The sequence below is a fragment of the Cyclospora cayetanensis genome, unplaced genomic scaffold (assembly GCF_002999335.1).
Source record: "Cyclospora cayetanensis isolate NF1_C8 unplaced genomic scaffold, CcayRef3 CcayRef3_contig_6, whole genome shotgun sequence".
Taxonomy (NCBI): Eukaryota; Apicomplexa; class Conoidasida; order Eucoccidiorida; family Eimeriidae; genus Cyclospora; species Cyclospora cayetanensis.
In genome coordinates, this window is record NW_020312590.1 from 415,004 (window position 1) to 440,732 (window position 25,729).

At 51.5% G+C, this 25,729-nt stretch overlaps 3 protein-coding genes and 1 pseudogene across 3 annotated transcripts; 3 read left to right on the forward strand and 1 right to left on the reverse strand.

The window, feature by feature from the left end:
- Window positions 1-3,309: 3,309 nt before the first annotated feature.
- Window positions 3,310-8,820, reverse strand: LOC34620926. The gene is made up of 6 exons (XM_026335148.1): window positions 6,062-8,820; window positions 5,516-5,938; window positions 5,053-5,139; window positions 4,177-4,841; window positions 3,935-4,035; window positions 3,310-3,459 (listed from the first exon to the last, which is right to left on the reverse strand). Exons 1-6 carry the CDS (start codon window positions 8,818-8,820, stop codon window positions 3,310-3,312), a joined length of 4,185 nt encoding a protein of 1,394 aa, XP_026190933.1.
- A 3,971-nt stretch (window positions 8,821-12,791) lies between these two features.
- LOC34620927 lies at window positions 12,792-15,414 on the forward strand (annotated as a pseudogene).
- A 2,223-nt stretch (window positions 15,415-17,637) lies between these two features.
- On the forward strand, window positions 17,638-20,079 carry LOC34620928. The gene is made up of 4 exons (XM_026335149.1): window positions 17,638-18,802; window positions 18,957-19,279; window positions 19,607-19,780; window positions 19,885-20,079. Exons 1-4 carry the CDS (start codon window positions 17,638-17,640, stop codon window positions 20,077-20,079), a joined length of 1,857 nt encoding a protein of 618 aa, XP_026190934.1.
- A 2,293-nt stretch (window positions 20,080-22,372) lies between these two features.
- LOC34620929 lies at window positions 22,373-25,729 on the forward strand. The gene is made up of 2 exons (XM_026335150.1): window positions 22,373-22,499; window positions 22,596-25,729. The coding sequence occupies exons 1-2, from the start codon at window positions 22,373-22,375 to the stop codon at window positions 25,727-25,729; spliced, it is 3,261 nt and encodes a 1,086-aa protein (XP_026190935.1).

A 25,729-nucleotide genomic window follows, 5' to 3' on the forward strand; every position in this document is an offset into this window, starting at 1 on the left:
ATATGCGATCCATTAATATGAGCCTGCCGTTTTACCTTCTAGAAAACTGCGAATTCCAACGTCCTCGAAACAGGTACGAACGTCTGATCTACATTTAACACATCAGCTGGTGGCCTCTTTCCTTGCTTACACGTACATCAGATCGGCGTAGTACCGTGGCTCTCTGGGTATCCTTTGGATCCGGTGCACGTAGAGCCGCACAAGTTCCAACAGCTACATACACTGCGGCTGTGGAGAGCGATGCTTTCGTCTATTAGAATCGCTGCCACCAGATGGACATCAATGTCCGGGTGCACTACAGGGTTCGTCAGAATTTTTCACCAATGTTTTGAATGTGGTGATATTCTGTAGTTTTCTCACTGGTCCATCCAAGTACTCTCTTGGTGGCCCTTTACATCAAAGGGCCAGAAATTGGGGCATAATTCCAGAAACAAAATTGTGCAATATGTGGGCGTGTACCTGTAAATGGGCCGAGAAAACAGTCACTCTGTGTTTTTCAGCCCAGAACAAGCCCCCCAGTTAGTGGGCTTGGCGTTTACTCGCTGCCGGCCTTGCCATTGCATAGGGCTGCTGCAAAACGACTAGTGAAGCATTGTTGACTATCTGCTAGTCGAACATGCAACATTGGATAGCAGCGTAGATGGTGGACTGCCACCAAGCTGCAGGAGCTATGGTGTTACGCGGTGCAGGGGGTCGTGGAGGGGGGCAACGCGTAAAGGCACTCAGCACCGGATACACTTGCTTTTCCACAGGGGTCCTCAACAACGCCATGCATTTTTTGTTACCTGAAAAAGAAACGCGTCGTGTAGCAGCGCCACAGGGATTGCTAAATAGTGAACCCATGTTTCAGTTTGACTTGCTGCACACCAGTGGTCCTTAACGGGTGCTGCCAGAAGTGAAAGGCTACCCTTGTTGCTCACCTCTTAGCTACTTTTGCAACTTAATAGAGGAGCCCTACAAAAGCCTGTGGGATACATGTGAACAACAAAAAGCTAGGTTTCCTTCTACGATGGATTAATGTGTGATATGAAATGTGGGGAGGCCCGCTACAAACAATATTCCCCGGTGACGTGGAATGTGCATGCTGTAGCTGTTTGAGAGGGATCCGGTTCTGCCATAATAATACCTCAAAACAGGGACAAATATGATTAGTTTCCCTTCGATTTGGAAGCCTGATCTGGAAAAATTCTTGCACATCAGGTCTCATTACATGGCGTGTGCGTACTATCCTTGGATAGGTTTGTTGTGTTTGTGCACTACTGAGAGGGTTCACGGAACACCTTCTGTCGCCCTTCAGATAGCAAATGAAGACGCAGTGTCACGTGCTCCAGTCTCGTTCTTTACTACTGCCTTGCGTATTCCTCAGCCCCTTCAAGAGGCACCGGAGGGTAACGTTTGTACGCCAAACTGAATGTGTCTGCCTGCTATTTGCTTCTTGAAGTAGCTATTATTCAGAAATATCGATTTTTTAATAACCTGAAAATGCGCGGAGCTCGTATAGCCACGGTTGTCGCGGGGTTCAGCGGATGTTACACTATGACGTACTGCAACCCCGCTGTCTTTATGGAAATTTCGGCCCATGGTTTTCTTTAGCTCAAATATTGAGCTAAAGAAAACAGTTTAGCATGAAGGATGTGCACTTGCATTTGGAAGCCTGAATTGGAGTGGCTACGCGTGACTGAAATCCCCATTGCTTAGACTAACACCAGACACAAACAGCATGACAGAATAGCCTTTGGCTGTCTAGCTTAAAAATCACACAAGAAACCGTTGGAAACGCATTGCACTAAAAAGGTTTATTTCTTTGGAGCTCAAACGCACTCCACAGTGCCGAGACATTTCCTAGGTGGCAGCATCAACGCAAGCCACTTTAGAAAGGCCTAGGAGGGGAGTATAATAAATGAAGCAACGTAGGCGTAGCTTGTGCCTTTGCTGTGCCCTACTCAGCTAAATTTAGCAGGACTGTGCTAACCTGATACAAGCATCATTTGCACAGGTGTACCTCAACTGGAGCAAGAGACCTAGCCTAACTTTGCTCGTATAAGAGGCGTTAAGGGAAATAGAGCACAATGTAGCACGATGACCAGAAACTAGCAGTCTAAAGAAAGCACTGAACTGATCCTTGATATTCAGTAGGATGACTTCCACCAAGCGAAAAGGTGTTTAATGTAAGTTCATCCCTATTAGCACGACTCTCTCTCAGTGCAATAAGCTTCAAGGATTGGCCTGTGCTTATCATATTTCTGAGCTGTTGCATGGGAAATCAAGCTTGATTCTTCTGCAACTGAGTCGGTGCTAAGGTCATATAAAGCAATGACCGTCAACACATGTTGTTCACCAAATTTTCACGCAGATCTAGTTTACCTCTTTTTACTGGTAATTTTCTGTACCCACACGAGACTCGTAAAGGCGATATAAGCTCCACCTGCCTTATCAGCTCACAAACGAATAGTTCGCATACCGAGCACGCCGGTCTAGAGCTCAGTCTTCACCAACCACTACTACGTTGATTTGTTGTCTACTACTACAACTTTCTTATTGCTTGAGATCTTATGCTGAGCACAATGTAGTATTTATTGTCATGTGGTAGGTTTTCCAAGCACGTTGCCCGTATAGACTTCTCTTCCCTCAATCCACACTTCATCCAGAGCATCTTGCGTAATCCATCTGACACACACAGCATAATAGTCGCATGTGGCAATAGCCGGTAGTACAGATGGCGGCGTCAAGAATGAGTGCAGGTGTTGTAGGTTAGGTGACAAAAGCAGAAGCCTGCGTTCCTTGAACTTATTGGACTGACGTGGTCGCAGCTAGACCTCCAGCTCACACAGCCAGACAAGCTACTGAAAGAGATGCAGTTTCAGGATACCGAGCACCTCATTCTGATAAGTTTACTCATTCTTCCCATGAATGCACGATAAGTCTACTAGCAAATATTCCGCATCTGTATGGTGTGTGGCTCGATAATACCCCTACTGCTGTGCTCCATACAGCGATATATTAGCGTTCTAAACCAGAACCTCATAGCAGCGTGGAATAATTAGTCATGGCTTTAAAATTGATGCCTACCTATCAGCACCCCAAGAACTGAGGTTGATCGATACGCGATGATCATCTTAAGAGAACAAATATTTAGCAGTGCACCACCGCATTATCATGGCCCTTCACCAGTTCCGGCATCTTTTCTTCCAGCGTCCTCAATAAATGGACGCACAGCCACAGCCTTATCTGACCAGCCCTTTTAACCATGATGCTTCGATACATGTTCGACCTTCGAATCCTGCCAGCGGGGAAACAAGACAGAGATAACTACTCGGCCACCTCAAAGAAGCTTCCGCATTTTCGCCTTTTGAAGCAGTCGACAAACTTCTCTAAGAATAACGCCTTGCTCTTGGATGAGTGCACAAAGCATTTTAGCCTGCGTAACCAAAAGCCACTGCATTCTGGTGATACTGTACTCTAAGTGTGTCAGCAAACATATTGAAAGCTGTGTGAGTTTCATGTCAGGGCACTTATGAGTCTCAGTGTTGATCTTACGTCGCCGGGGCCGATGCATTCCCCGTGCAGCTTGTCTGTAAGTCGCTGTGAGCGTGTGAAGAGTGGCCCTGCGGAGCTGCATGGCAGTTTCAAGCCCTGCGGAGGCCGTACAGGCTCTCGTATCTGTTTTGCAGTCCTAACCTGGCATGAGGTGCTCCCTGAAGGCAACATAGGAAAACAATTCAGCGCACAAACCACAAACCAACAGAGTAAGTGGAGCCGTAGAAAAATATCGTACTCTATGTATCTGTTGACCTCAGCACGTTATCGCGCGTCAAGGCCTACAAACAAGTTTTTCAGACGTCAAGGGTTTAATGGCATCAGGTGGGAATGCACAGGGCTAGTGGGTAGCAAGACTTATGTCAATTGAAACTGAAGACAAGACCGCCATTTGGACCTTAGTGTAGCTACTATCTGCCACATCTTTGAAAGAAAAAGTCCTGACAGTCCCCTGCACGGCGCTCAGATAGACTACAGCAAATCGGCTACGCCTATAGCCTAAAAAGATAATAAGTGTCAGACGCCATATTTGGCATGAACAGCGTGCAGTAAGAAAGCCTCTCACGACAGTGCAATGGTGCTTGGGCCCACCTAATCTGGGATTTGCGCCGCCTGTCCGATCGCGCGCATGCGATGTACGCGTTAGTGGACCTCCATGTACTGCAACACTGAGACTAGTTTTATGATTGTGGGTCAAAACAGAGGCTAGCCACTCGTACAAGTCCATCAACAGAACTAGCTCCGGCGACGCTTTGCACTGGCGCACTAATGCCTCACGAGAGTTAGGGTGATGATCTGCTGAATGTAGAAGCTGCTGTTGCCTTCCATAAGCTATAAACTCTGATATAAACTCAGGAGGAATCTTCGACATCTTTAATTCCAATGAATCAACTACAGCAGGGCGGAGCACCAATGGAGCACTATATCCGACCCCAGCTCCAGCATTTTGCAATGCTGCTTCATGAAGTTTTGTACCACCGATGAGGGCCTCGGGAGGAATAAATGGCTGAGCAACTAGGCGTATCATTGGATTCCTGACAGGTGGCCAAGTCTGGTCAGCAACAAGGTGCATTGAATACCCTGAAATCCGAGCCATTTTCGCCCACAAGTAGCTGTCCGACCTGCTAGGCACGTCGACAGTTGAGGACGAGCGGCTCTTGGGAGAAAACAATTTTATCAGATCTTTCAGTGGGGGTGCAGAGAGTGCATTGCAGCAAACTTGGAATATGGCCCTCAGGAGCAACGCTGAAACGTCGAAGAGCCACGCTGGGTAAGCGGTAGAGGTTGCTCCAACAAGAGCTTGTCTGCAGTCGCAGCAGGGAAGACAGTATTCGGGTGAAAAAGCAAACGTACACAGACATGCGCAGCAAAGGGAGCTTTAGCCCGCAGTACTACACGTTCTACTGGTGGGTGTGCATGCAACATGCAATTTCCTTAGTTGCACCACACGTTCCACGCCTCACGTAAGGGCCCCTATCCCCCAGGCGATGCGTAGACATGAGATTCGCAGCTTACCGGAAAGCCTCATCATCATAATTCCATAACTTGAGAAAAGAATGCCGTACTCTGCGAAAGGTTGCTGGTTCTGCGGGACTGGATATGCTGGGCAACAGGAAGGCAGAAAAAAAAGGAAAGTGAAATCGCATTGACAATCTCAATTCCGCATCCTAATGATAAAATGAAAGCTACTGAGAGCACTTCCTCCAAGTGTCGCCTCCACTGCATAGAATATGGACAGGTGAAGCTGGAATACCCTCGGGAAGCATGGTAGTCAAAAGCACCAGCAGGATAAAAATCAAATAATCAAAACGCCTCCATCAGTGACACTTGCAGTATACATCACGTTCTTGAATACTTATGGATTGTCTTAGTACGCAAGTAGGTGGGCGGCGGGAAAGGGGGGAGGTGGGTTGCCCGACGCGCGAGGGCTAGAGGCCACAAAAAATACTGCGGTGTCGTCACCATGTGAGTGTCATACCTCTTATAAACTCCAGAAGCCAAGGGGGAAACTGTTGGACCTGCAGCTTCGTCGTATCCAAATGTTATTGCCCGCTCAAGCTGGTTTTGCTTTCCCAGCAAGCTTAAGCATGCCTCTTCTTTCGCTTGGTGCCTAGCGACGTGAGCATCGAGAAGCATGCGCTCTCTCAACTCGCGATCCTGCAGTGACCTCTCCAGGCATAATGATTGGCGGCTACCCCTAACTGCTGCCGTTGGCTCCGCTGCATTGATCGCTTGTTTGCCTGACGCCGGCAAAACTTTGTCCGTTTTGAACTGCTGCCCAGAAGCTCCTTTTCTACTTACTGGGTTCATTTCAGCTACCGCTTTACGGATGGAGGCGGCAACATCTTTCATACGCGGAGTTTCGGCTTCAGGTGGATGTGCAGGTGGTAGATTACCAGCCCTGAGAAAAAAAATGCGAGGCCGACCTGAATTTTCTTGACGGCACGCGAACAAACAACAAAACGTCTGCTCTGGGTTGCTGTATGAACGACGAACTTCTACCGGGTAGTATCTCAGAGCCTACTTGACGGCCTCAACTTCGCTTTCTTCGAGGTCCAGCAGCTGGATTAGCGCCTCTGCCGACAGGGGGCAATGCTGTCCATCCACTTCCTCCTGCTGGTATCCAGGAGACCCAGGGTGTTGGTGTAGCAGCATGTACAGGGACTTGTACAAAATGTTCCGCATGCGATACTGTGCTGCCTGCAGCCAAACTTTGCTGCAACGCCTCACGACCAGCAGCTTTGAGAGTGACAGAAACCTGCATATCTTCGACACAATGCGCGGCGACTCCCACACCATCGTACGTGGAGGAGGTACGCCCAACGCTTTATTCTGCTTTAACAAGCGTGATCTGGTGCTGGAAGCCATCGCCCGTGTACCATGTGCAGTGCTCCATCTCATCTGAGCTGTCCATTTTAACAAACGCGGGTCTCTGGAAATAACAGCTTTGCCAGCTTGCTCGGAGACTTCCGGAACAGCAGTGGGAGCATCGTGGGTCGCTGATCGAGCACGGCCACCCCCCTCCGCGATAGGTGGCTGTCTATTACGTGGAGGCTGACGAGGGCCTCTAGGGTAAGCCTGAGTATTCACGAGATCCGGCTGGAGCTTCAGCTGGTCTGCAGTACCTTTGCCATATGGGTGCTCGAGCGAGTTCAAGTCTGCAGCGGCAACCGGCGCGCTTCGCTCTCGTTCGCACGCCATATACGTGGCGCAAGCATCACAAAGAGACGCCGGACCATCCAGATCCGGAGCTCTCTGGCACAAAGGTATCTGTGCATTTGGTTCCGCTTGCGCGCTCACCCTTAACGATGCATCCTGCAATTTGCCACAGCGAGCGCACTGGTACTCAGTGTCTACAGCCCCAGCCGGCTCCCCAAGTGCATAAATCTCTTGTTGACCCTTCTTGTCTCCATATGAATCGCCAAGCCCGACGCGCCACGAGCAGCAACATGGACAGCAGCAACACGATGCGTCTAAAGCCTCTACGCCCGAGTTTGCTGCCCGCAAGCGGCAACATTGGCAGCCACAGCGGGATGAGTCTCGGATGCTCAAGCCAGCTTCGTTGGAAGGCCCTTGCCCCTTTGCAGTGGGCACATCAAGGCGGTTGTGGGAGCCCGCAGGCAATGAGTATCGCCGCAAAGTGTTGGACACACCATATGCTCGCATCCAAGAAGGAATTGACCATCCATGAGCTGCTTTTTGCCGCATGCGCGCATCGTCGGCCCGCTCTCCATGAACATTGACTTCCTCGCATTCATAGCCTGAGCAAGTAGCGGGTAGATGGGATACGGAAGCTCTCCTCGGATCTGTGTCCTTCCAGCCCTTCGCCGTTTTCTGTACATGAAGTCGCTGCTCCTTTAGCCTTAAGCTGGGCTGCTTTCTAAAGAACTGCAGTTCCCTGGGAGACAGCTGAACCCCTAATCCCCGAAGAGTTTCCTCGTCCTCGCTGATGGCGCCTCTGCTATTCACAAAGCTTGAGTTGTGGATCATATCGCGTTTGCTTGCGGTGCACCGTGACACGGCTAAAGGCTTGCTAAATCCTGCCCTCGGCGCATCCGACGAACGCAAGGACTGGCAAAACTCCCATGTCTCCAAAGCGTTCTGCGATGAAGGCTTTCCAGCAGCCAACTCGGTGATGCGGGGAGGCTGCTGCTTGTTGAACTGGTCAGATACTTGACAATCTGCTTGCCGAGGTGCCCACTGGTGGCAGCACTGCATGTGTTCAGCTGGCTGCTCCTCGGCTCGCCAGACACCGAAGCGGGTGTCTTTTGCGGCTGTCACGCGGCGGCTTCGAATGTCAGAGGGAGCCTCTGCACACGAGAGGACCGCGCATTGCTGCTCATGTTGCAAGAACTGCTGAGATAGCATGTTTTCTCCGTCGGATGGGGGATGGAGACTCGGGGGCAACGTCGACGGCACAGCAAATCCTGAAGGGTCCTGCAGACCTCCAACGGGGTCGTTCGCCGAAGTGCTCGCGCCGTGCTGCCGCAAACTGCTCCGCTGAGATGGGCGAAAAAGGCGTTCATTGCTTGAGGGCCTCTCCGTTGGTGAAGCCCCATAGGCTCCAAGGCCTGATGCTGCTGCTGCTTGCCACCGTCGTCGACTTTGCAGCCACTCCCCTTGTGTCCTCCTGCTTCCGCTGGGCATTCCAGCTGCTGGCATGTTGCGCGGACTCATGCGCGCCAGGTTCCGCTTCAGCGATCGAGATCCCGTCCCTCGACTGTCAACCGGGTTCGTTGCTGATCGCTGAGGACGTGGGAAGCCAGGTGGGAAGTCTTCATGTAGTCGTGAATCAAAGGTGTACGGGCTGGTCTCTTGGCTCTCGGGTGAGCCATGTGCTGCAGTTGCTCCTCCATATGGAGCAGGGCGCTGCATCAATTGCTGCTGTCTCAGAATGTGCTGCTGCCGCTCCTGTTGTTGCTGTAGCAGCTCACTCTGCCTGTGAGCAAGTGCTGCTGCCACACGGCTCGTTGGACGGCATTCACGCCTAAGAGGCTGCTGGCCCGGTCTGAGCTGTGGGTCATGGCTGTACCGAGGATATGGAACGGAAGACTCTGGTCTGGTTTCATACCCGTCACACGGATGCATTGAAACACTCTGGAGTCGTCTTTCTATGGGCCTCTGTGGGGGTGGAGGAGGAACTGGTCTGTCTTCCGAATATCCTAAAGGCCTCGTCCTTGATAGCCGTAGCAGCTCCGCACGCACCTGCTGCTCTTGCTGCCGCAGACATCGCTGCTGAAACATGAGTGCACCAAGGTCATAGTTCCCCAAAGCGTGCGTCATTTGCGTTTGGCGGCACTGGTGTTGAACCAGTCACCCCGGGCCAGTGCCAAGCGACAGTTAGCCCACGCAGTGCGCAAGTTGCTGCACAAAGCCGGCCTCAAAGACTGCATACATCGGGATACTCAAGCAAGCAGCTGCTGCAATGAGGATTCCGTGTTTCCAATTGAATCGCCCAGAAAACGAGCCTACTGAAGCCTCTTTGTGTGCATTTGTTAGCGCTAGTCTGATGGCTGCCATAGGCACTGGGAGGCACCAGATTTTCTTGGGGCCACAAGATCTAGTCTCCCAAGGCCAAAGCTGCACGGGGTCTGATAGTGCTACTGATGTACTGAACACCCTGCTCTCTTCTCCTCACTGATATTGTTCCTAATAGGCGTTGCTCCGCGCTCTCAGTCTACTAAAGGATAAATGAGTGCAGGTCTGTCGCCGCTTCGACGGCCGGAATTCGAGATATGCTGCGAGATCCCATAATTGAAGCCTCCGAAGGCAGCAAGTAGCATGTGCTGGGTGGCGTCTTCGCTGTCAATATAAACCTACAAGTGTATACACTTCAGGCTTTTGGGTAGCCGGTATACGGGGGTGGTTGCTTCTTGGATCTGGGTAGGCCAGGTGTGAGCTGTGGCCGCTGCCCAACGCGCTGGGTGATGCGAGAACAAAAAACGGGAAGGATGTACTTGTAGTTGTGTGATACCGCATACATTACCACTTCCTCCACGGAAAGTGCAATTCATGACCATACAGGGGCCGAGAAGCCTGTTTGATTCGTCTCGACACCCTGTCATTCTAGGCTGCGCTCGATTCTCGCGATCGCTGCCGACGGGCCTTGTTGACATCGGCTTGTTCAACATTGCGGTGCTGCACTTTTGATGGAATTGATTTAGATCAATAAAATTATGTTTGCTCAATGTTCTTGGCTTTAGTAATTGCCTCTCGTGCAGCAAAACTCTTTTGTCGAAAAGCTCTGGCACACGCATCACATTGACCTCCCAGCCACATCCTAGGAAGGTCACACACATGGGCGATCCCGCCACCCTAACTCCATGGTATGTGATTTCGGGACTCAGTCACCAGTGAATGAGTCATGCGACTACAGGGGAGTATCGGCGCCCAGATAAATCCGTCCACTTGCACGGTTGGCTGGTAGGTGCCGAATAATCGGGCAGAAGAAAATACGCAGGGGCACAAAAATGACTTGAGTGAGTGAGCGACTTTACTTGCTCAACTTCACACCTATAAATTGTAGGAGCGACCCATGTGGCACATAGTATTCCGCAGTCAAGGTAGTCAGCCACCTCATGTCATGGTGCCTGCAGTCGGCCTGCCAGAGTTGTTGCGGATCAGTCTACTAGTAAACGACTATTACCAGGTTCATTGCACATCATGTGGTCTTACTGAGTATTATTGGTTTGGCTCGTATGCACTTAAATCGTGTACGTTGCGAAACTCGGCTATTTCCGTACGGAATAGCTGATGCTCTGGACTGATACGCTACGCTACCGTGTTTGACCATGGTGAAAGCCAGCAGTGTATCATCAGACAACAAAACTATTCGAAGTGTGGTGGCACATCATTTTCATAGGCAGGGAATCTTATGAAGTGAGAGATGGAGAGGGAGAAACCTATCTAAATAGTATTAATTGGCTTTCCTCCATGTTTTGATGCATTTAGTTGGCTTATGGGATCATTTAGGAGTAATGCTGATGCCTAGGTGTAGTATCCTTTAAATATTCAGTAAGCTGAGTGGCTAAAATGCCTACTATCATATGGTTACACAGGTTTGATAATCATCCTATGTACAGGTCCGGCAAACACTCCAGCTAATTGTGGAATGTGCCAGCCTCCCACGCGGCAAAGGCAAGGTTTCCCAACAATTGTTCTAAAGCTTTTATAAAATGTGACCTCTTACACGGGCACATCACAAGTGCCCAATCAGCACAAATCCAGTCAACTTAGCTGGTGCTAGTAGCTTGATTCGCCATTTCAGTCATCCACTTTGCACCTATTCTCGGCCCATGTGAGATGCTTCTGCCCGCAGCAGTACCTAAATTTTCTTCTACTCAAACTAGAGTTTGCTAGCTTTCACTTTTGGAGTTTTGTGAATTTAGGGTCACGCTCCCCTAACGACTTTATAGGGAGAATCATAGCCCAAAAAACCGAAGGGACATTCGGTAGAAAGTTGACAAATGCCCCTCCGAAAGTGTTTAGTTCTCTACGCGCCCTCACTCCATAGGGCTTGCCTTAGGCGAGGCGGACACGAAGGGTAATATTGGTACGCACTATCTGCGCTCTAGAGCAAGCTCCCAAACCGAGCTACACATAGCAACTTGGTGCAGGGGCTCACTGCGTTAAGTTCTCTAGTATGGATCTATCTAACTTAATACATAACAAGCGGGACTGACAAAAAGGATAAGTAACTTGCGTGCACTTCGCCGATTCGTAGCATATTACAAACAAGGTTGAAAATAGTGCCTAAGAAGAGCTTGGCTAGATACGTTAACCTTCGTGCTGCCTAAAGTCCATATCCCTTTTACTGATTTCGCTTTCTTTATTATTCAAATCGTAGCATCATAGTGAACACTTATGTTACTCTGTTCATTTGCTGTAGCACTCTGCTAGCACTGCTGGCATGTTAACGCGCCACTCTGTTGATCCTCAGCTGAATGTTGGCTCACCAAGATGGCATACTGCCATCCCGATCGGCATACGCTCTTAGAGCTAGAAGCAGTCAATTGCTGACTAAGGCAAAGACAGTCATGCAGCGGGCCTCTGTCATCTTGTCAGCGGTGTGAGCTACGCCAAAACTGATTTCGCCTTTTAGCCTCCTCAATTATTGCTGTTCCAGAATATTTTGCCAACATTACGCGCAAAAGATCCACTGGCGTCGATTTCGGCACAGTATGGAACGGCCACATGCGAAGATGTGCGGGGTGATCTCCCAGTTCGGTAGTCATTCACAGTTGATAACGTATTGGGCAGGTAGCAGGGTGCAAATACTTAAACCTGGTTCCATACTGCAGGATTTATTCATTGAAATGCTCCTCTGGTTACCCTTATCATCATATCTGTGTGCCTAGTTGCGATCAAATCCTTACCTTACTAGTTAGTGCTATCGCGGTGGAACCCTAGTAAGGTAGGTGAGTGGCGCTAAGCATCACTCACACTGCCTAGTGTAAGAGGACCTGATACTGTGAGCTGATTCCAGTTAGTAGGAGGAACCCATGTATTACTGACAACGTAACATGAGGAAGCTCTAAGACATCAACTGACGGTTAGCTACAATGGGTGCCAAAACGTGATTCCTCAGTTAGAACAGCATTCGAAGTATTCAACCGCAGTGCTTATCTTAATATGCCAAAGCATCTTCCTCTCTTGAGCAGCTATACGCGCATGATAATGAAATTACACTTTCAAAGGCCTGCTTAGGTGATTCGCACTCACATATTGCTGAATTCTTGCTTGAGGAAGCAGGTGAGTATTGATATCTTGGTTGCATGTATTCACACCTCGGTAGAAAGTGCAACGCAATCGTGTTATGGCCTGGAGCAGTCAGGGCGGCCCAGTGGAAGCTCTTGTGTGAGGGTTCTAGTGGGCAACTACCTCTCCCTAGTACTAATGGCGTGTTAATCAAAGCTTGATTGAGTCACCTCAGATATGAGAAATGGCCAGCCTATCTTGTTCTTTGCAGCTATCACAAGAGCCAACTTGCCGCTAAGTCAAAAGTTTGACGCTTGATACGATGCACGCGAATCCCATCAACATTTAGTTTGCAAGCCTGCTCTCACCTCCTTCCTCCTAGATATACCGAGCTTGCAGTGTGATGAGCGGGATGGCAGAATTCATGGGAAATGTTCATCAACGAAATTGTTTACTGAGCAGCGCCGCATTGTGGTCCCTGTGCGCCAACACTGCTGCCATCCTTCGCTCGCTCTAGATATAATGAAAAACCTTACTTTTACTTGTCTCGCACTGCCATGAAATCCGAGCTGATTACAACTTTTTATGTTATCTTAGTTAGATATATTAGTATTTTAGATACAGGATTGTCGTCGATTCCTCTAGGAAGACTGACAGTTGTTGATGACCAAGCTAAATTGGAGGTGAAAAGGCTATAACACACACTAGTGTGACAAACTGTTGCATTTCGCTTTAAGCTAACTAAAGGAGTGTATCACTTAAGCTGATCGAAGCTAAATGTCCCGAGTTCAGGGATGGGCCTCTTAGGGCAGGTCTGCAAGCTTTAACTCACGTTAGGCAAGGCATTAATACTAGAAAAGCTCTTGGAGCTCAATGAACGACTACCTGCGGACGAAATGGAGAGCACACCTGCTAACTACCTGATCACCTGTTAGAGCTTCTGGAAAAGCGGGATCAAGGGGAGGAGTCCGAGTTCAATATTCATCCAGAAGCCCTTACTAATAATTCATCCATAAAAATACTTTCCCGTCACCAGCTACTGATTTGCTACATAATCACTCTCTCCGATTGAATATATCTTCGAGAGAGCCGAAGGACAGCTAGACCGGTTGAAATTGTCTTTTCACAATTAACAGTCTTCGAGTGGTTGGGTTTCATGTTACTATAGCAGCAGAGATTTTGAACCCCTGTAGCTTCCTCTTTGGGCTATTGTGGAAAAAAAATTTTGAGGAATGCTTTAGCTCTACCGTCCGGAGCGGCCCCAAGTCACAACCAGTTGGTGGAGGCACCAGCATATAGGGTCTTGAGCAAATTCTTGTGTAGCAAGTGCGAGCGTCCTACTACTGCTAGAACATACTCACCATCATCAAACCTCCTTGATCAAGTCCCCACTCCTGGCCTTGCAGAGGTCTGGTATGCATATTGATACCTAGTGAGGCATGCTTGAAGCCATATTTGTGCCAAATTTGGCTGCAACATATTTAAGCTAAGACATGCACTTTCCAGTGTCCTTAAAGGCACTACCTGAACTGCCAGTATAAATTCATGTTTCCCCCTGCATATCAATATAGCGACATAGAAACTTTAAGAGGAGGCGTTCGATATGTTTAAGTGTTGTTTTACGAGAGTTTCGGCTGCTGCTCGCGCCGGAGTGCCCCAAGAGTAGGCACCTCATTGTGCTGATCTGCGAGAGCAATGTGCAGTGTGAGCAACCTAAATAAAAGCCGCATAGTCTTCAAACAGTACTACAAGCGCCAATTATCAGTAGATGGTTCAGCAAGAGAGTTGCTGGGGATTGAGTAGGGACTGCGCGAGTACCAGGGACGCCCGTGGGGGCCCTCAGCTCTAAATTTAATCTTAGGGTTTTCGGCGAAGTCACTTACAGAGCATCTCTAAATGTACTTGTCCAACATCGCCACATTTGCTTTAGAGGGTTTGTAGCCTGTGAATCCCCTGGGCTATTATGCTATGGCTGATTCAGTGGCAAGCTGAATGAGGCCATCCTTCTCTTTGGAAGCCTAGCGTTAGTAGTCTCCCGAAGTATATGGTATTATGTGGCTATCAAAGAGCGGAGTAGAGCTCATGTTTGGACATCAAGACTTGGGTCTCCAGTGCATTGCTACCCCAGGGGCTTAGAGTTTACGGCGTGATTATTGCCCTGAGCGTGCATCTTCCTCCGGAAGCAGTACACGTAAAGGAGGCTCCAGAGAAAACAGCTGAAGGTCAAGCGGGGGAAGATGCTGAATTACCTGATGGTGAAGAGGATTCGGATCTTTTCGTGGATATCAAATTAAAGGAACATATAGATTTCGCCCAGAAGCTCCTCAAAGACCGGACACTCTTACCACCCCGTAGAAGGAAGGAGCGAAACCACCATAACCTCGTGCACCTTATTTGGGCAGCGACACTCTTGCATCTTACCCTGTTTCTGCGCCGGCTCCCCCGTTTCCCCAGAGGCAAAGCCTTGCACCGCATGACAGCAGGTGACCCCCTCTTATTCTGGAAGGTCAAGCAGCTAATTGGTGACAATGTAGAGGCGGGTGTCAAAGGCGCTTGCAAAAAATGCCTCACGTGGTAAAGAGCCTTCTGGACTTTATTCAGTTGTCAAAAGAAAGTTTGGACCAGAGGGATGAACAAGAAAAACGGATGCACTCGTACCAAGAGCAGCTAATCACCTCGCTGAACCCGTTGCTTCTCGCTACTGACCGCATGGAAGCTGTGCTAAAGCAGTATTTTCTACCGGCATTAGCTTTACCGGCAAGCCATGGCGAGCTGTGTTTACAGCTGCAGCTTCTCCAAGGTGAAGGAGCACGCTCATCGGATCAGAAAGCGTTGTTTTTGAACGAATGGGGCGCTGATCGGATGAGAAACGAGCTAGGATTTAACGAAGAGTTGATCACGGCTCTACTTAGTGTGATGGTAAAGGACTCAGCTTACACGAGGAAGAAGGCTGCTCTGCAGGAATTCCAGACGAGTGTAGTGCTACAAGCCACAAAGAGAGGTAGCATTGCCTCCGCTTTCACAGGTGATCTGCGTTCGAATGAGGAGGTGGTCCGCGACGCAGCCAGTGCTGTTGAGGAGAGAGCGACACATTGCATGTTCTTGCTTCCAGAGCGTCAGTGGATGCTATTGCTTTTCGTGGAGCACCTTCCACAGCAGGATCCCGAATCATCAGTGTAAAGTCACACATGCGGTTTGTGCCGCCAGGGTTATGACAACCCCTTCTTTTGTCAGCTCTTTGATTACGATTTCAGCCGTGCTTTCTTTTAGCAGGGCTAGAATATAGAGCTGGCTATCGTGGTATTTGATAGAGAGGATGCTTCCAGAACACCAAAAAATCAAGTACTGCATGGATTTAAATTCATGTGTTAAGCAGGTAGAGGCATCACGGGACTAGCGCAAAATTCAGCGCTTAGAAGAAGCCCTTGTTGGCAATGGACTGTGTGGTCGAGCCATGTTTTGCAGCAACGGTTGGAAATGGCGTCATAAAAGCCTTTGTGCCCACGGCAATTTTGCCCTTTTGGCAGCATCAACTCCCTCAGACCGGGCATGTAGTGAACTGTGTATACGCTTACAAGGCAGTGCAAGTACGTCGGCAAGAGCACATTGGCCAAGGACTACACCTCTTGGGGCGAACAAAACGTGAAGAGCCTTTAAAGCCAAATTTGTGATGACTACCATAGGAATGGAGTGCTTGCCGTACGACTTACACTAAATGCTACTTGGCATTTCCTGTACTGGAGGATACCCTATGAATACCCGAATTGTTGATCGATAGTAGCGATTCCGGTTGTTCGGGCAGCTGCATTGTTCACAAGTCGAGTTATAGCCTACAGCACAGCCAAATGCAACTGGGTAGGCTCTGCCTAGCACAGGAAGTAAAGCAGTTATCACGAGCGATTTTAACCTTCCGTTCCTGCATGTTCAAGTCTAGTGCTCGAAAGATACAGGGAGAAAAGAACTGTGCAAATTTTGATGGCGTAGACTCTTGTGCTTCGGCGGCCTGTAACATTGGTGATGCTCCAAGGTTGCAGCAGCAGGTGTCCGTGGGTAGCATAATCCCTCATGTAGCTTGAGCTCGTGTTCACCTTGCTGATCATGAGTACAAGTGATAAAAGTTTTTGCTCGCGTGGTTTCAAGTGACTACATCTGGTACATCTCGCCAGCTGCGGCACTGCCATGGAGTAGCAGCGTTGTGCTTATCCAGAAAATAAAGTCGACTACTCCCTCCTTATGCGCACGAGCTACATCGATAAATTTGTCACAGCAACGCAGTTTATTGTGCTGGCCCATTTTATTGGGTGAAGGTTGCTATGAAGGGGGCATACTTTCATGCATTTTGTTTAGCTTTTCTCGGTATTTTTGATGAGGAGGAGATCGCCAGAGAGACCCACTTAGCCACAGCTTCGAGGTTAGAAAAGGAAAGAGCGAATTTTCATGTGGAAGTTTTTCAGTGAATGCACTTTACGCGCAAGAGCAGTTCCTTGAGTAGATTTTATGGATTATAGCTAAGGAGAGCTTTGCAATACATTAACTTTTCCTTCTATGGTGGCGCTGCTTAAGCTGATCCACAGCCTCTACGATTGTTCCTGTGTCTCTGTGTGTGTTGATGCTGTGGAGAGCTCCTGTTCAAAATACCGGTGGTTTCTTGTGGCATCCGTCGTAAATATCGCCTGTTCTCGCTCCGCCGTAGAGAACGTAGAGCTATACCCTGAAAGGAACATATTCCCTGTAAATTCATGGAGCAATATATAGCTTAGAACAAAAATTAATTTCGATTCTCCCAATGATACCTTGACCAAATGCTATTTCACTTTGTGGGGCTTTCCATGGGCGATTGTCAAATCATTGGCCGGACTCGGGCCGCAGCGAAGCACCGTGCCAGATTTACATACCACTGACTTCGCCTCTTTCTTTCGGTCTATTTAATAGGGAAAACATGTAACTTCAGGATTACAGGCGTATTCTCCTCTCAACAGCATCTTGCTCCCCACGCGTTTGCATATACTTGCGCTTTTTTGTTTATCGACGTGCATCTCGAATCCCGAGCGCTGCGCAATTAGAGAAGGCTTCCACTGCGAGCCACGCCCATTAGATCCTGTGTCGCCTACAAGGCCGGCGCAACTCATGCACCACCGTTTGACTTTTCATTACAGCATTGGTGGTCATCTTGAGCTGCTGCCACACTTGCCGCACTTAGAGAGACAACAGCAAGACTATTGCATTCCCATAATCTCGCTGACTCATTGCACACCTATTTCAGACTCGGATATTCCAGGCTGCCGGTGTCCCCCATGAAATTTTACAGGGTTCCCGTCCAGTGCATCTTTAGCTTAAGTCACTGTACCCAATAGCCATCACGCTGTCACGCTGTGTTCCGGACGTTCGCGCCCCCCCATTGCAATGCTGCACAGTGACGCTCCGGCAGTGGCTGCACCCATCCCAAACTCACGAGGGTGTAGTCTTAAGGGTCCCAGTAGGCGTTCCATCAGCAGGTCCCACCGGCAACAAAAAGCAGACATCAACGAGGCCCAGCGTGAAGAACCGGCAGATATAAACACTTTAGAGAGTGCTGAATCACAGCAACAATGCTTACAGAAAGCACCGGAAAAGGCAGCAGCTCGCTGGACCACATTTCCGGCCGAGGCCGGCTGGACAAGTGCCGTTCAGCTTGAAGTGCCTCCAGCGGATAGCATTAGGCGCTCAGAGAAGCCAAGGGCAAAGCCTGGCACTGTCGCAACTGTGGTGGGCAGTAAGGCGATTGCAAAAGCTCATGTCGAGTATTCGTTCAATCGGCAGGAGCCCTCGAACAAGAACACACCAGCTTCGTTGCCGGAGGTGGAGGATGCCGCTGATCCTCAGTCTGTAGAGAGTGGTGCCTTCGTGCAGCGACATCGTCAAGTGCAGAGCAGTGAACCTCATGCTGCTGCAGTGCATTCCCATGCTCAACAGACTCCACCTCCCACGCGGCAGGGGTTCAACAACGAGCCTGGCAGAAGGAGGTCATCCGTAAATGGCCGACAGCGGAAGGCAGAATTTCCACACCCGCGAGGGGGATCTTTGGATCGATGGGCTTGGACTCTGGTGGCACTTGCTGCACTGTTGCTGCGCGCACTCAAGGAAGTCTTGGCTATCTGTCTATGGCAGGCGCTCCAAGGCTCTCTCCAGCTTATGAACCAGTTAGGTAGTCGATGCAGCGTTGGGCTACACTTGACCGCTGCAGGCTTATTCAGAAGAGCCAGATTAGGAAGGGGCAGAATGGTCATTGCCACAGATGCACTTGCACGGCTAACACAGAATTCAGGGGATCTCATAAAGCACGGTGCAGCTACTGCCTCTGCCGCGGCATCCCGCGCCGCGGCAGAGGCAGTAGCTGCACGTGTTGCCGCTGTAAACGCTGCAGCAACGGCGGGATCCACATGGAATAGCCTTGTGAGCGCTCTGTGGCATGCACCTACTCCGGCGACAAACGCATCTGAGCCTGCTGGGGCGGACTCGGAAACGACTGAGACGCTGCCAGAATCGCAGAGATATGTGCAGTTGACCCCAGAAGAAGCGCTTGCAACAGGTGCGTAAACCCCCACTGTGGCATGCTGCATGCATCACCAAAGAAACTACACAAAAGTCGGCTGCTGCAACGCGCGCAAACCGGAGGTAGAATTTGCGAATTTGGTAGGACGCGTGCAGGCAATGCCTTTACGGTGTATGTTGGGCTTGTGCAGCTTGCTCATTATGGGCCGCATTGCATAACGACGCTCCTTCGAGGCGCGTTGGAGTTCTGCAATTTCAGGATTTGCTCCGCCGACGCTTGGAAGCAAGAAACGGATTTTTGTACCTAATTCCTGCAGAAATGTGGGAGGAGCGTGACGGGCACCAAAGGCTGTTAACCGGTACACCCGAAGCAGCAGGGGTGCACTGGAAAGAGCAGAGGTGTGAAGAACCTGTCGAATGTGAGACTATTCAAGTGGGGATTGTGGCTCGCGCAACGCGTTGCGTCCGCTCAACGATCCGTTCTACGTTTAGCGCCTGTGCCACGCTACTCTCGGTGATCTGCGCCCCTCTTCAGCAGCGGTCACCACACCTGAAGCAACAGCACGAGGCTACGGCATCCCGACCCTCAGAGCGCAACAAGCCCGTGAAATCGGGTGTAAAGCTTGCGATGACAGCCATCATCTTTATCCGGGTATACTGCGTCCTCCTCCTTTGCTCTTTGCGCTGCTCAACAGTTCAGCGAGCCTTCGTGTGTGCCCGATAAGGTAGAAGGTGATTCGTTCATGGCAAAACCAAGCCTTCGCCATGGGAGAACATTAAAGTTGCTACCACACTCTTTTGAGGAGCCTGCCATTATGCCCTATGTGCCTCTTGTTTGCAGGTTCTGGCGCAAGAGCTTCACGCGGCTTGCTGGCTTGTTGTAGCTGAAGGCTACCGATTTGCCAAATTTTTAGGGAAGGCCACGACTTGGCAGCTTGTGTTTCTGACATCTCTCGCCCGATATATAGCTTGCGAGGCGACCAATAAGGCGAAGGCCATCGTCGCTTGGACCTCTGTAAGCTGTTTGATGTGCAACGAAGATTCCCAGAAATGCCATGAACGGGTGAACGGGGGGGTCGCTACGGTTTTTGCGACTTATTTCCATCTTGACTCATGAAGGAGCGTTCCGTTTTTGGCTGCGATCCTACTTCCTGCAGGACTCACTGCTCTAAAGAGTACAATGCTAAATGCTCAGTAGAGTACGACGGCCAATCTGATATTTCTCGCAGTACTGGCTCGTTGGAACACCCCCACTGGGCCTTCATTGACAGTTGCCTTCCATACTGCGACCCTATCCCCAATAGTGTGCAATAAAGAACGTGTGTGAAATCCTGCTATGATTTTTTGAGCCCAGGAGTCACTGTGGACACTTTCGGCCTCGTTGGCTGACGAACTCTTGCAGGGCAGCTCTCAGGGTTTTGGAGAACCCCGTACCATTAAAACCGAATCCTTGCTGAATGTCTGTTAAGGGAACGTCAGCGTTACAGAGTAACCTTCTTCAGTTTCTTTTTTTTGTGGGAAAGCATAATGGTAAAGGGTGGTAAACACAGCACAGTGGATAAAATGTGGCCTCTTCTGCGGATCCCTCGAGTTCTGCAGTGAATGAAGAGGAAAATTTCTTCGTGCCAGACCAGCAGTTTCTGACTCGCTTTTGGCGCTTGCCGGAGTAACTGCATTAAGTCTGCCTTAGCCTCAGCTGCTGAATTGGCTCCCAGCAGGAGCAGTGTCCCGAGACCAGTTCTCCAGAAAACAGGAGATATGCAAAAGCTCTAAGCCTCTGCAGTTCGTCGCAATACTATATTACTGTCATGAAGGTGTGAAGGTTAAGATAGCAACAACAATAGAGAGCTGAAAATCGTAGGGATTCAAGATGATAGAGACGGATTTGGTCCAACTGAGACAGGCTCTCTCTATGCAAGGGTTTACATTCAAATGTGTGAACAGGAAGCGCTGCAATTAGGCATACATGAATTGGAACTAAACCAGTGGGATTTAAAAGGCATTGCCAATCGATCAAAACGAATGTTTTCAAAAATGAGGAAATTGGATAGCTGAACTAGACACATATCCGTTGAATTTACGGATATATGAAAATACCTATTTGGAAAGGAGATAACACATGCAGCAAGAAAAGCACTGCCTATGAGGCTGAGCTCGGGAGAAAAGGTGAAACTGGTGCAGGGGATAGAGCTGCAATTGTACGCTACTTTCGCAACGAGCGTTTGCTGTATTATATCTCTTGAAGTTTGCCTTTAGCCATTTCATTTAGAAGAAGCCCAGGCCTCCATTGATCAAACCATTTTCAAAGCTCGTCCTACAAATGTTGACTGCCCTTAGGCGCGCCTTTCAGCGAAACGCCATTTCGTTACTAGCAGAGGCCTGGCGCAGTTCATGCTGATGCGGGGCATAGCCCCCACACCTTTCGGAAGAGGTCCTGCGCTGTGTATGTGGCCTTTACAGCGGTGGAGAGTCCCCTTAAGGCCCCTCCATGATTACTGGGCAAGTTCACGCCTTTAGAAGACCCCATACAGTTATACCGCAGCGAGGCATTTGCGACCGCAGGGCGTCAGTTACTGCTCTCCCCTACCTGCATAATCCAAACACGAGTTTATCTTAAATACGTACTTTCGACAAGGCTGGAATACTCCGATGTGCTACTGCGTAATGCACCCACACACCAGCGGCGACACAGACCAAGGTGGGTATATCAGGGGGTTCCTCGCGCACACCTGAATTACACGGTTGTTAGAGCGAGAGCCCTGATCCGTTTTTCTCCTCCACTTTATGTGAAAAAGAATGCATATCCTTGCCGTGAGGCCGTAAGGCTAAAGAAACGCGTGTTGATTTTCTTCTTGTAGCTTCAACAGCTGCGGAGCCCCAGCATCCTGGCTAAGCCTGGGGCAATTTAAGAACACGCAATATCAGTCCTTCTGGTCTTAGAGGCGCATTAGCTGCCGCGTGCAACTACCGTGGTGAAGCTGCATGCCCCCGCTTAGGGTTACGGCAGCTCGGACTCTTTGGAAACTAGCACTGGTGCAATCGGTGCGCTGCTGCTATTATCCTTCGCGGCTGACGCTCGCAACGGGCTGCTTCTTCCCTGTGTGATACAGGAAACACCGATTATATGTGCTCTCTGTAAGCTGCTTTTGTTGAGATTTCGACGTTTCGAGTCCTTCGTGTCCCCCCTCCTGGCATACCCTGCGCCGCCAGATGCCCCCTTCGGTGCAACCGCGAAAACTTAGGGCTCACAGCTGTAAGGCTTGCTATTTGTGGTTTTCCTGCTGCTTGTGCTGCTCCGACCACAGGTTTAGCATTTCTTGCTGATCTCGTTCGCGTGTCTTTTGGTCCGGCATCCGCTGTATCAACCTGTCTCATTCAGGCCACTGCCCCAACACCCGTGTGATTCGCGCTGCTGAGTTGGTTTCAGCAGCCAGCGCAGCGCTTCCTAGACCCTCATTCCCCTCGTGTAAGCCCCATCTACGGCGCAGTTTTGTGCGTGGAGGCACAGACTTTGCGAGAAATGCCGAGTGTGGCTGGAGTCAGCCCTTCCTGAAGTCAACAAACGCCCCCAGAGGAGCTTTTGCTTGCCTCTGCTACAGCCCCTAACATGGCCGCTATGGCGGCTGAGGCGAGCGCCTCTGCCCTTGGCGTCCCTGATGATTCTACCCAGACACCTGTCGCATCTGCATCCGTGGGGGATGCAGGTGCATCATCTCCCGTGGCGGGGGGAGGAGGCAGCAACAACGCTGTTGCTGCCTCCTCCCCCTCTCCCTCAGCCGCGTCTGCTGCTGCCGGTGGCTGTGGGGGCCCCACGGGGGCCTCGCTGACAGCCTTTGCAGCTGCGCCTCGGGGGCTGGGGGGGTCTCGGTCTATTCCAACTCGCCACGCTGTGTCCAGACAGTCGAGTGCTGCCTGTCGCGTGGCTGCTGGGAGCAGGACGAAGTCTTCGCGGCTGTCTGCTGCCCTCAGTGCCTCGGGGGAGCAGCCAAAAGAGGCGCCGGATACGCATGCAGACGCTGCCGAGACACCGCGCGGCAGACAGTACAGCTCCATCGCGCTTGGGACTAGCAGTGAAGCCTCGCCTCCAGGGAGGACAGGCCGAGGCACGCGGCACACTCGAGGCGGTCTGGAGGCTTCTGTTGCTGCATCCCCCGCAGTGCTAGCGGAAGACGCCGTCCTGAGTGGCAGCAGCAGCTCCTTCACCAAGGCTGTTCGTCGTGTGGCTGGCCACCCTGCAAGTGCTGCAGGGGCCGCATGCGCGGCGACTCCGCAAGCGGCACCACTCGCAGCAGCGGCAGAAGATTCGGCTGCGGCTGTGGATTTCCGTGGTCTGCGCCGTTCTCTTCGGCAAGCCCTCTTGGCGACTTCGGGGAAGGCGCAGTCTCCTTCGAATGGGGGCAGCTGCGTGCCTACGGGGGGCGAAGGCCCCATGGGAGGCAGCAGCTCCTCAATTGTTGCAGGGTGTGGTTCGGCAGGTGCTGCCTCGGGTGTGACGGCTGGCGCTTACGGCGTGGTGAGCACTAGCGTGGCTGGAGGACGACGGCGCATGCGGCAGACACATCGGCAGCTGCTGCAGAGCTACGTTGTGGGGCAGCAGCACCAGCAGGTCGGCCTTCAGGCAGACGAAAGAAGCGGCTGTCTAGCGGAGTGGCTGGATGTCGACAGCACAACGGCCTGCTGCTGCTGCGGCTCGAACTGTGCCTCTTGCAGCTCCAGCAACAGCGGCAGCAATGACACACTGGGGGCAGCATTGGGCTCTGCGTCTCGCACACGCAGCAGTGGGAGCTGCACTCGTGGCGCTCTCGAACTGCAAACAACTGCCCCTGCAACCAAGAAGGAGAAACGACAACAACAGCAACAACAGCAGCAACAACAGCAGCAACAACAGCAGCAACAACAGCAACAGCAACAGCAGCAGCAAGGTGAGGGTGCTGCTCCTTCCGGCGCACAGAAACAGCAAGGCGATTCAGAAAAGGGGATACTTGTTTGCCCTTCATGGTTTGAGGCGGCTGTCCCCGTGGCGTTGGAGGGGATTCCCCGTCATTCGACGTTACGGCCCTCATCTCCATCTCGCGCTGCAGCGTTTTCATCCCGCCAGGCGAAGTGGGAGGAGGAAGACACACGCGAGGCGGCTGAGCTCGCAGCAGCGACTGCTGGCACACCATGGCCGAAGGGCAGCACGAGCAGCAGCTTTGGTGGCTACGGCGCAGCAACGCGTAACGGCGGAGTTGTTCCTCTTTGTTGCTACTGCGGACTGCCCCTTAGGCCTCCAGCAGTAGGCGTGAGGGGGGGGGCTGAGTCTGGCTGCCCCTTGGTTGCAGCTGCAGCAGCTGCTGCTTCTCTGGGGTTCGATTGCAACACGCAGTGGTGCCGCTGCTGCACGCGGGTGTATGGGGACCTCCGGCTCCAGCACCAGCGAGACGCTGCGGGACTGCCTTTTGCCGCTTTTTCTTTTCCCAAAGCCCCTCTTCGATACATCCTGCTCCCCGCGGAAGGTGCAGGAGACACTCCAGGAGGAGCTGGCTCCGTTGCCGCTGCCCTAGCAGCGGCCGCAGCTGCAGACACTCGCCGCAATAGGCCTGCTGAGGAAAATGCTTGTGGCGCTGCCGTTGCAGACGGAGACACCGAGGCGGCTGCCGCTGCTGCTGCTGCTGCCTCTGCTGCCTCTGCTTCTGCTTCTAACGCCACCAGCAACGGCGCCGTCACAGCCTTAAGACGCACCCGCAGCGGCCACCACTTTGCGCGAGCTTCGGGGTCTCGCACGAGTGGTCGCAGCAGCAGCAACGCGTCTGACCTTGTGCGGTTCTTAGGTGCCTCTTGCTGCTGGCCTAGCTGCACCTCCAGCAGCTGCTTTGTGCAACCCATCGCGCGCCTGCAGCAGCAGATGACGCAGCTGCAGCAACAGTGCGCAGAGCTGCAGGCAAAACAGCAGCAGCAGCAGCTGTGGGGCACTGCCGATGGGGCACCTGCCACACCCGTGGCTCCGAGAACAGGGGCTGGTGTCAAGCCTTCCCTTGTCGGCGGGAGAGTTGCCACCAATCCATCGTCACCGCTAGCGGCGGAGAAGGGGGGAGCAACCCCAGCGCAAGAGACGACTGCAGCGGTTTCAGCCGAAGGGGCAGCAGGAGGAGGCCGACCAGTTGGTACACGCGCATCTGTCTGTAAGGGCGTGCCTCCTTCTGACATGACTCTCGCGGCAGAATCGAAAGCTGAAGTGTCGCTAATAGGCGCAAACACCGCATCGAAACGAGGCCTGGCAGCACCTGAGCTAACTGATGCAGCTGCTACACCCCCTCCAGTGGACTCCAAATCTCAGTTCAGCCCCAACAAATTGCAAGGGGGCGCTCAGACGCCTTCTGGAGCCCCTGAAGCGGCGGCCGCATCTAGAAGTCTCTCTACTTCTTTCGCCGTTCCAATGCGCACCGTTGTCGTTCCCCGGGTGTACCTCGAGAGTACCAGCAACTGTTATGTCGCGACGGCCTTTGACTCTTCGCGGCGACAGCTCCTTCAGAAGCGCTTCTGCTGTTCGATCCTAGGGGAGCAGCGCGCGCATGCATTGTCGTGCCAGTGGCTGCGGTGGGTGCACAGGAACATCGCCAGCCAACTACATGAAGGTCGTCTTTCCCGAGGACAGCAGTACAGTACTCTGGGTATGCCTACAGGTGCTGCAGCGACAGCAGTGCAGGGGTCTTGCGCTGACAGTGAAGCAGCAACAACTGCTGCTGTCTCCCCGGGACGCAAAACGGATGGTGGCGGGCCTTGTTCGCACCGTCGCGGCTCGCAGCGAGGCGATGGAGCCCCCGACATCCAGCCTCAGCAGGAACAATTGCGAGTTGATCGTACGTACAAGCGCAGGAGGCGTTGCGGGGACTTCCGTGAGGGTAGCGATACAGAGGAGGCGCCAGTACATAGCGGGCGGTGTGCGACTGATGCTTGTGGTTTGGAGACAGTGGCAAGGGCTTAA

Coding starts and splice junctions, on each gene's coding strand:
- LOC34620926 (XM_026335148.1), bottom strand. CDS start 8,820: ATGACGCACGCTTTGGGGAACTATGACCTTGGTGCACTCATGTTTCAG. Junction 4,842..5,052: donor TATGATGATGAGGCTTTCCG/GTAAGCTGCGAA, acceptor CTGCGACTGCAG/ACAAGCTCTTGTTGGAGCAA. Junction 4,036..4,176: donor ACATGGAGGTCCACTAACGC/GTACATCGCATG, acceptor TTATCTTTTTAG/GCTATAGGCGTAGCCGATTT.
- LOC34620928 (XM_026335149.1), top strand. CDS start 17,638: ATGCTGCACAGTGACGCTCCGGCAGTGGCTGCACCCATCCCAAACTCA. Junction 18,803..18,956: donor AGAAGAAGCGCTTGCAACAG/GTGCGTAAACCC, acceptor GGGCTTGTGCAG/CTTGCTCATTATGGGCCGCA. Junction 19,781..19,884: donor CCATCGTCGCTTGGACCTCT/GTAAGCTGTTTG, acceptor TGACTCATGAAG/GAGCGTTCCGTTTTTGGCTG.
- LOC34620929 (XM_026335150.1), top strand. CDS start 22,373: ATGGCCGCTATGGCGGCTGAGGCGAGCGCCTCTGCCCTTGGCGTCCCT. Junction 22,500..22,595: donor TCCCGTGGCGGGGGGAGGAG/GCAGCAACAACG, acceptor CCTCGCTGACAG/CCTTTGCAGCTGCGCCTCGG.